This window comes from Vipera berus (assembly GCF_964194415.1).
Source record: "Vipera berus genome assembly, chromosome: 7".
Classification (NCBI taxonomy): domain Eukaryota; kingdom Metazoa; phylum Chordata; class Lepidosauria; order Squamata; family Viperidae; genus Vipera; species Vipera berus.
The window spans coordinates 28,113,313-28,124,057 of record NC_138209.1 but is presented as its reverse complement, the minus strand read 5'-3'; the positions used below and the strand labels follow the sequence as shown (position 1 = coordinate 28,124,057).

The 10,745-nt window shown below is 35.1% G+C and overlaps 1 protein-coding gene across 1 annotated transcript in view; it reads right to left on the bottom strand.

Annotated features, from left to right (window-relative positions):
• The window catches only part of IQCM (IQ motif containing M), a gene marked incomplete at its 5' end in the record, with an annotated part of 141,984 nt that overhangs the window by 18,543 nt on the left and 112,696 nt on the right, over positions 1–10,745 (bottom strand). Inside the window, one exon of the mRNA XM_081333344.1 lies at positions 8,900–9,058. Within this exon, the coding sequence (XP_081189470.1) occupies positions 8,900–9,058 (159 nt within the window). The remainder of the gene's footprint in view (positions 1–8,899; positions 9,059–10,745) is intronic.

Genomic DNA, 10,745 nt, shown 5'->3' with positions numbered 1-10,745 from the left:
GAGGCTTTGAACTAAGCAAGATTGGACTAGTTTTGCATTTGGATGAAAATCACTTCCAAGAAACAATCCTTCGTGTTTCATAGTCTCTTCTAAGTCAGAATGCAAAGGAGACTGCTCCAGACAAATGGTATCCTCAAGACACCAAGGGCAGCAATCTAGCACCTAAGCCAACTCTGCTAGCAGTGATCCAGAAAATGTGCAGGATGAATCAGATGATGGAGGCCCTTAGATCCACCTAGCTCAAGAATGTGTCATGAACTCCAAAAAGCTGAGTAAAGGCACTCAACTCAGCTTGCCTTGGTAGGTGATAACTATGCAACCACTAGCACCCAGTTTGTCATTTGGGAACACAAGATTTGACCTGAGCTTAATGGTTTCATATCTCTGACTACCATATGCTTGTTGTTTAAAATGGGTGGCCATATACATTTTTTAAACAGATAAAAAAAATCTTCACTTTTTAAAAGGGGTATCTTTCTCTGATAACTGGACATTTTAATTGCTTTGTACTTTGTCTATGCTCTAATTTGGCTTTGTACTCCCACAACAACGCAATGCTTCCATGTAGCTGCCAGCAAAATAGTTTGACATGTACAGTACATGAGATCACCTGGTCAAAGGCATGATTCACAGAAGACTTCAGTTTTTACACACAATGCAAATCAGACTATTTGAATTTGGGAAACAAATATTGCAGCCATTAGTTCAGTGTCATTCAGTAGAGGAAAAAATAATACTGAGAGAGACAATGAGGTTGTCATAGCAATTTATGGGGCAAACTTCATCAATAACTGTCTTCTAGGAGATTTATTCTTGAACAAAAGATAGAGATCTCAAAAGGAAAGTTACTTAATAACATATGTTAGAAAGACAACATATGCTGAATATATATAATTTAATACATTTACAATTGACATCCCCCCCCCCAAAAGACATGCTTCATCAGGGTCTTCCTCAAAGAGAGGACGAACCTGATGAAGCATGTCTTTTAGGAGAAAAACACAGAAATAATGTGCACAAGAACTTATAATTACTAATATTTCTAGAGAGTGAAAGTAAATGAGGTGGTATTATATATAAATTAATGTTTGTAAACAAATAGGAGTTAGAGAAATTACTATATCTGAGTTTATTGTACAAGCTTATTTCAACAGTCTTGGGAGGGAGGCTAGAAAGGTGAGAAAAATACAAAACATTTCCAGCAGCTGAAAAATGAGTATTAGTGTTTTAGAAAATATCAGGCAAATTACTTGAAATGTTTCTTGAAATACTGTACTTATAGGTACTAATCCACTAGAATGTATCTGAAGCACAAGTAGCTTGTCTATTCAACTTGTGCCAAAATCTGATGGATCAGAGCCCAGGGGGTTAGATTTGTACTCTAACCTTTCCAACCCATTTTTTGCCTGTGATTGCAGTAATCAGAACTGGCAAGCATTATAGGAACAAGATTAAAATTCAGAAAGCTAAATCCTGACATACAATACACTGAGAAAATAATGAACAGTAACACTGCTCAAGAGACACAAGGATATCATCCACAGATCATGAAAATGAAATATTTTCATTATTTTATTTATAAGCTGCCTGACTCTGGGTGGTTTACAACTAAAATGCTAGCATAAAATATATACTTCCAAAGAAAAAAATGCAGAGCAGCAAGGTTATGTCAAGCAGTAACACTGTCTAGAGCAGACATCCCCAAATTATGGGCCGCGACCCACTACCAGGCCATGGCCTCTTGGCTGCCAGGCTGCGTGAGTAGCTGGGTAGTGCACAAGCGTGTGCGTGTGCTCAACCCCCCCCATGCCACCATTGCCAAGAGTGTTGTGCAGGTGGTGGCAACACCGCTAATATCGTGTGGGCAGCAGCGTTGCCACAAACCTTACATGGGGGGCGGCAGTGCTGTGGGTGGCAGGTGGGTGTCAGTGTGCCACACAAAGGTGACAGCATTGTCACAAATGTGCGGGCGGCAGCAGCGCAGCAAGCAGCAGGTGTGCTGCGACACGATCCTTGCGTGGGGGTGGGGGTGCGAGCCTCATGTCAGGGCAGCATCACTGCAGGCCACGGCATGATCCTCGTGCTGGGGTAGCATCACTGCAAGCCTGGCAGTGATGCCACAAACCTCACACAGGCACCGCCATTGCTGAGAGCCTCGTGCACATGCTCACAGCCCCATTTACATGGTGCGCATGCTTGCAGCCTGTTTGTATGCACATGCACACATGTGGCTACATTCACGTTTGCAGATGTGTGCATAAGGCACCTGCCCCTTCCCCTCCAATCCAAAATGTTTGGAGACCCCTGGTCTAGAGTTGCCAACAATTCATTCGAATCAGACACCTCCCCTGAAGTTCTCTATCAAGATCTAGGTTACTGCTAGACAGTTTGTTCTCTGTATCCAAAAGATGGGGAATCCTATGACTCTCTATAAGTTACTCAACTACTAGCAGCCCCACCGAGCAAGGCCAAGTGATAATGGCTGCTGAGACGTATGATATGCAACATCTAGAGAGACAAATGTTTGCTATTTTTGACTCAACATAAATCAAAATATAATATTAAATATCTCAAATAGTAACATGCTAAAAATTCAAATAGTACTTTCTGATGCAGACCTACCAGTATCTCAACAGGTGTAAACATTGGGTCAACTAGTTACTAATAGGAATATTTCGGTTACTGACAAGAAACCATTTCCAAAATTTCTAGTTATAGCAGAGGAAAACAGGGATAATATAGGCCTGCATTTAGAAAAGTTTTCTGTATATAATATAATCAATAATCAAAGCAGGCACAAATTCACCAACATTGTTTAAATTTAACACTGTAACATGAAGTGCCTAAAACATCCGTCACAACAGCAATATATTTTCTCTTCCTTTGAGTACCCCAGATATTTAATCTGGCATGTCAACAAGCTTTATAGAATACTATTAAAAACACTCTAGTTTTTAGGACGCTAATTGATTGAGTTTATTTTAAATGATCAAAGGCTTTCTTGAGTCAGGACAGAAACCGCTACAGCTTCAGCTGGTTTTTTTTTTTTTTTGCAACATCTTGTAGCCATTAAGAAGCTGCTTGTCTCCCTAACAAATAGCAATGCTGTGTTATAAGGCATTCCATCTTGTTACAAAAATGATACAATTTTCAGGAACTTTATACTGTAAAAGCTCTCAATTTTTTATGCACTGGGAAATCCAGAAAACATATTTAGTTAGTCAACTACTGGAGCCCTGGGACCCCTAGAAGCCATCATGTCATTAAAAAAATATATGAGCCTGGAGCAAAGCAGGCAAGTGAACATAGCAACTTCTGACTACTATCTTGGTAATACCGAAGCCTAGAAATACCTGTTAAAATAAACACAATGTTAAAACATGCAGGCATGAGCATCCCCACTTCTGCTTGACACATTTCTTCAAGACTTACAGTGCAGTCCTATGCAAATTTATTCTAAAGTCAGCCGAGTCCACTGATTCTCAGCATATAAGCCATGAAGTTCCTAAGGGTTATAGAAACTGCTGACTTGGAAGATGTATAGACATGTTCTTCCTTTCTTTAATAGAGACTCTTTCCTATCACTCTCATTTCCTGTCACTAATTATTGTGAATTCACTCTTTGATCTTCACAGATCAACTGCTCAGGTTATCAACTCACTTGCAAGAAATATATTATATGATTTCTTGTCACAAATAGTAATAGAAAATTAGCGGTCCATTTTCCGATGGCATCTTAGTGAAGGTGAGTAAAATGGCAGTGCTTTTTGCAATTCTGTGGATTATTATTTTTGTGACAATCTGTATTGATATTCCACTCTACACATGCTGCCATAGTCTTTCTTCTCATGTTCTTTTAATAGTACTTCCATATTTCTTTATCAATCAGTCCAAGTCAGTGTAAACATGGACAGAAAAAAGAAGCATGGAATGTGTTTGATATTTTATTTTTTATTTATTATGGAACATATTTTAAAAATTCCAAGGCTATCTTTCCAAAGATTGATAATAAGAAAATCCACAGTGCTTTAAAAACTGATTAAATGCAATTTAAATGTAACTGCTACAATCCTTCTATCAACTAGTTTAAGAGCTGAAAAAGATACTGCATATAATCATGTAGACTGGAAAATCTATGATTAGCTTCCAGAATTTGTTATTCACAAAAGGGGCTGACAACTGTTCACTACGCCAAATTTATGAGGAGATAAAGAGCAACAAATGCCTTTGATTTCTGAATGAAAAAGAAAAGTGAATTCAATAATACATCTCATGGCCTCATCTCACAAACCATGAGAAGGAAAAAAACAGAGGCTACTCGAGACTTCCAGTTTGTGTTGCAGTGAGATGGGACGCGGGAAGGCAGGGCTTTGCCTTCCGCGCCTGATTTCACCCTGCTGGAGATCCTCTCTGATCACAGAGAGACAGTGGTCTTTCCTTTTGATCCAAGGAAAGCCCTCCAAACTGGCAGGGGAAAGACCGGCTACATTCCTGCGTCCGGCCATTAGCTGCTGACAACCAAAGAAGAAAAAAGCACTACTTAATACATCATAAACAGCATGTTTGGATCTGGGTGAGAATATTGATCCTTCCTTTACTATTTTACAACTGAATTTCCTGGGAAAGGCTCCCACAAAGCTAGAAATCTCTGAATGTAAATGGAAGTGCCGTTTTAATTTTATGGGGGACAGAAACATACAGCATTGAAGTGGAAGTAACATAAAGCTACAGTTTTGATAAATTTGAGAACTGAGATAACTGTTAAGATTTTCTCTTTGGGGAAAAAATGAGGCAAAATATAAAACATCAATCCTTTGTTTTAAGAGTGGAAAATGGACTTTGAATGACATCTAGTGGTGGATTTGTGTAAAAAGGTAAAGGTAAAGGTTCCCCCGCACATGCGTGCTAGTCGTTTCCAACTCTAGGTGCTCATCTCCATTTCAAAGCTGAAGAGCCAGTGTTTGTCGGAGGATGTCTCCATGGTCATGTGGCCGACATGACTAGATGCCAAAGGTGCACAGAATGCTGTTACCTTCCCACTGCAGTGGTCCCTATTTTTCTACTTTCATTTTTACATGCTTTCGAACTGCTAGGTTGGCAGAAGCTAGGACGAGTAACAGGCGCTCACTCTGCTACTCGGCACTTGGAATTCAACCTGCCAAACTGCCGATCTTCTGATCGACAAGCTCAGCATCCTAACCCACTGAGCCACCATGTCCCTTACTAAGAGATTTGTGTATAGCACTATAATTTGCTTCCTGGCTGTTTGGTGATTCCTAGCTTGGGAGAACAGCTGGCAAAAAAGGAAAATATTTTGGCATACTTTTCACCCTGAACTTCTTGGATTATAAATATCTAATGAGTTTGGACTTTTAACTTCAAGAGCTAGTGGGAGAGAAAGAAATATTTGACCTTGGACTATGCCTGGCTGGGAGAGACCTTTGAGCTGTTTTCAGAGAGATTGAACATTTTGAGCACTTCAAACATTGTGGATTACAACCTTGCCTGATTGACAATTTTTGGGATACTTGAGGCAAAGGATTACTATAAAATATTGCTTTCAGAACTGAACCTATATTTTGGAATCTATTGGATTATAAAGGGTACATATAAACATCAGAAAACTAGAGAAAACTTTGATCTACTCTTACTGAGTCTGGTGATTCTAGAGGAATTCCAGGAATCATGGGGGGAAACTTTTCAGAAAGAAATATATTCACCAAACTAATTACTAATTCACCAAACAATTGTTGAATGCAAAGAGAACATAAAAAGAAATCACAATGAAACTAAAAGCAATTTAGACAATATAAATGAGCAAATCTCCAAATTAAATCTACAACTAGAAAGTTCCCAGATAACGACTACAAAGTATGAATAAATAATCCAGAAATCAGAAGAGGAAACAGAGGAAATGGATTTAGAGATGGAAGAGATAAAAGAAGGGAAATATAAATGACTATATACAAACAAAATATTGCAAGACTTAGCTATAAAAATAAAAATGCAAAAGACCTTTTACCCCTTAGATGCAAAATATATCTGATGGCAAGGAAGATTTTAAAAAGGGGAATATAGAGTTGTTAAGGGAAATGTCACAACTTGGGAGACAGGGAATGAAAAGAGAAAAGGAGGAAGAAGGGAACTGAGAGTTGTTTAAGGAATATAAATGGGTGGAATTCCCCCCCAAAAAAATACCCTACCTAAATTGTCTTCCTCATGCCAAGCAATTTTTACAAAAATATAAAGAAAATTCCTGGGCGATCTAATTGTCCTGGCTTGGAAAGCAACTTGGCAAAGAAAGAAAACAAGTGTCATATTAAAAAAAACACAGAAGATTTGACCTTTTAGAGGGAACATTATATGTTTAAATACTTGTTTGAATAAGATTTAAAAAACGGATGGCCCTTAGATATAATTAGACTTTTATAATGAAAGATATGATTTAGAATTAAGATAGCATTTTTTCTCTCTTTTTTTGATATGGGAAATATGAAGATAAGAGGATTGATCTGAATAAAACTTTTAGCTACTGTATATAAATGTAATTAATATTGAGAAAATCATAACTGATAGATATTTCAAGTACTGATGGGAAATCAAACCTTAACAAGAGCATGAAAAATAGGATATTGATTAATGAATTGACATTATTGATTTATGAACTGATATTATTGTTATTTGTATAATATTAGTAAAATATGATGAAGATGCTTATATCTAACTTTGTATACATTAACAGTACCCAAAATTGTAATGGTGTAATGAGGGGAAAATGGAAAAAATATGAAGAAGAAAGGAGGGTTAGGGAAAAAATACTGGATTGTGTAGTATTGAACAGATTTATATTGTAGAAGTTAATGTTAAATATTTGAACCCAGACAACATGTTGTTTACTAAGTACTAAAGACTGTAATTTTTAAAAATTAATAAAAGTGTTATTAAAAAAACAGAGGCTACTCAGTGCATTTGAAGATACAGTATCATAGATATATTGTTGCCTTAATCTAAGTATCTGTTTTTCAGATCTGTTGAGATTTGGACTAAGACATAATGCTGGAATAGAACAAGTAACATTCTGGATGACAAGCTGTAGTTCCAAACTCTGAACAGATAAAGAATTATGATGCAATTTCATTCATCAATTTAATAGTACAGTAAGCTGTAAACTTTAGCAAACTTTAGAAGTCAGAAATAAAACTTATTTTTCTATTTCTTTCAAATCCTGTCTCCATACAAATCAACATTTCAATTTAGTTTTCTTTTTTAATTTAAATACAGAATCAAAAGATAAGAAAATTAAGGGAAGATAATTGCAGGGTTAAGGAATTAATCTTTTTCCTTCTGTTTTTCCTGCAAATATTTGCAAAGTTTATGTCTTTATTGTGAATAATATAATCTGGACATGAGCATGAGTGGGCCAAAAAGAGAGAATATCTTAGAAATATACCATGTTGACATGAGATCTCAAAGAATTTGAGATACAAATTGAGATACAATAGATACAAAATGAAATAAAAAGATTTTTATAGCAGGTAAATCTGGACAGAGCTACACAAAGTAAGGAAAATATAACTTCCTATCTGAAATTGCTATCAAGCCTGGTAATCAAAGCTTGAGATTAGCTTCATTCAAAATTTTTATGCTATATAAAACTTTCATAAAAACTCTCAGCTGATTTATTATATATTTCCATATCTTACAATGATTGAATTATTGCTTATGAATATGTTGACATATCTGCATGTCACATCACTAAATATCTATTTCTGCAAAGTCTGAATTGATATATCTGAAATAACTGGCTTTCAGATGTTGTTTTTTTCCTCCATCTCATAGGGCAGATATGTCTCTTTCAATCATACAATGTTGTGTAGGTAGTACAGCTGCAAATTTTTCAAAACTCTTGACTGACATATTTGGGAAATCCATTTTCTATTCCTTGTTTAGATTTTAAATTTTACATTCCCCCCAAATTTAGTTATCCATTGAGAAATTTTATTTAGCAAAACTAAGTGGAAAACCTTTGAATATAATTACTGACTGTGCTTACTATCATTAATGTCTTCAACATATCTTACAAAAGGCCACCTTCAGGATATTTGCTTTGTAGTCCTAATTATTTTAGGCTTTTCAGAGTATTTGTTAATCACTTTAAAAATCAATTTACCATTGCAACCACTTCCGGAGCATATGAATGGTTCTGCATCCCCTCACAGAAATAATAGAATCTGTATACAGATCATATAGATATGGATAAATGTATGTGCTACATAAAAGATATTGTTATTTTTATGAAAGTGAAAGTATTATGATTAATTCATGAAGAAATAAAAGCTCTGAGGGAAATCAATTCAGTGATTGTCCAGTTTGAAACAAAAAACATGACTAGCTTGCTTATTCAACTAGCTTATCTAACTTCTTTTTTAGTTCACATTGGAAACAGTTAGTTCAACATTTAAGAGCACTGATTAATAGTATTAATTAGATAGTAGGCTAAAATTTCATAACAAGGATTCCAATGAGTGCCCTATGGAAAGTAGAACACTCTGCATCTGATTATTTTCTTGGTATTTTTTAAATTAGTATAAAAACTAACCTGCATATTGGCTCAGACCGAGCAATTATTACCTTAAGCTGGTCTCTGCAAGTTTTAAACATGCAAGCATATTTATTTATCACACTGAAAATATTTGAGATATTCAGCTGGTGAGGACAATGTAGCAAAACCATGATTTGTCGAAAGGTTTGTGATGTGGCACCTCAGATATCGAAGAGCATATCAAATGCTCCATTTCCATTTACAAAAGTAAATAACAGAGTTATGATGATACATGACAATTGTAGAAAGCTGAACTAGTAACACTCTTACAAAAGGAATCCATTTAAAAATGTTTACCTAGATACATGTAAGAATCTTCTCCATCAACAATTGGTTTCACCCAGGTTGACCGAGGAGCAGCTGCTGTTATCAACTTGAGACCAACAGGGGGATACAACATGAATGCAATTTCAACTACTTGAGTCTTATTAAGGCTTATGTTTTTTGTACGAGAATCTGGAAAAAAAACAGATTTTTTCTGCAATAAACAACAATTTCAACGCTATATCATTTTATTTATTTATAGAATTTATTGCCACAAGATGTGGAACTGTTACTAGTTAAAAGAGAGAAGATGGAGAATAAGCATGTGACTGTCATCTCACACAGCTATAGTATATAGTACAGAATTTTCCAATTCATTGGTGACAGCATTAAACTGATACTAGATTCTGGAAAATAAGAGAACAAGTTACTGCCAGGTTTTTATATGAGGAACTGGGTGTACAGTATATGTTTATCATGTTAATCAGGGCATCCATTCAAATTAAAAGGGAATCAGATGGGGAGGAGAAACACATGATTGCTAGTCACCTTGCAGTTTATTATATAACCTTTACACTATCATGTTTCTTCTAATATTTGCCCCTCAGTAATTTCCAACCATTTTTTTCCAGTCGTGTCTTATGGTACATGGCACACCAAATAATATATGTTCCAACTTCTGGGCAAAACTATGGTAAACTGGGTTGGCACATTCTGTAACTGTAATTTCTTTACCTTTGTGTTATCCAAAAGGACCAGAATTTGGTTCTGGAAATATTATTCTGTAGTCATATTATTCTGTAGTCATAGAAGGTCATAAAACAAGCATAACAATATGAAATTTCCAAGATGACCTTTGCTACCTCTAATATTCATTGTACTAAGCATGCAACATTTGATGAAAGAAATTAATAAAATCTATCTATCTATCTATCTATCTATCTATCTATCTATCTATCTATCTATCTATCTATCATCTATCTATCTATCTATCTATCTATCTATCTATATCTCTATATCTCTATATCTCTATATCTCTCTCTATATATCTATATCTATATCTATAGATATAGATATATAAAAGATATTTAATATTTTTCTTACCATAATAGACACAAACTTTTCTTCTATATAAAGAAAAGATAATATATGAAGTAATACATAATGGCTGTATTGTATAAAATATCACATGTAAACTAGCAATATAATATAGAAAATATTCAGTTTAGCACATATATTTTAAGAATCCAATTTGACAAGCTAAGTCCTCCAGATATTGAACCTGAATAAACTATCAAGTGGAAATAGATTGCTATTCTGGTCCAGATTGAGGCAGGCAGAAATAAATAAAGTTACATTTTAGCCAAAGTTCTGGTCCAAACTAATTAAATGAATGTCAATAACTCTTAAATATATAAGCTCTGAAAATATTACCACAGAAACCATTTTAGCGATGGGGTTTATTTTCTTCAACATGAAATAAGTGAATATCATATATTTTGTCACATTATTTTTATTGAACAGTCCAGTTCATTAGTAATAAAAATGGTAAAGACAGCCATTCATTCATCAACATGAAAACTACTGTATTCGTATGCTAACAAAAGAGAAAGCAACATACACGGCCTTTATTCCTAAATTAATGAAGCATCTGTTGTTTAATTATAATCTCTTCTTAAATAGAAATATATCTATAAGCACATTAATGAAGATTCATAAGGTCAAGACTAGCAGGTGAAAGGTGAAATTGTTTAAAAAGTCATTTCAAGGCATGTCAGCAAAGGTTTGTGATTAGGAAAAACAAATAAAAGAAGTTAGAATTGCTAGTTTGGAGAATATAGCACCTTTCTTCTGCCAAAATACAGTCCCATTATGGTTC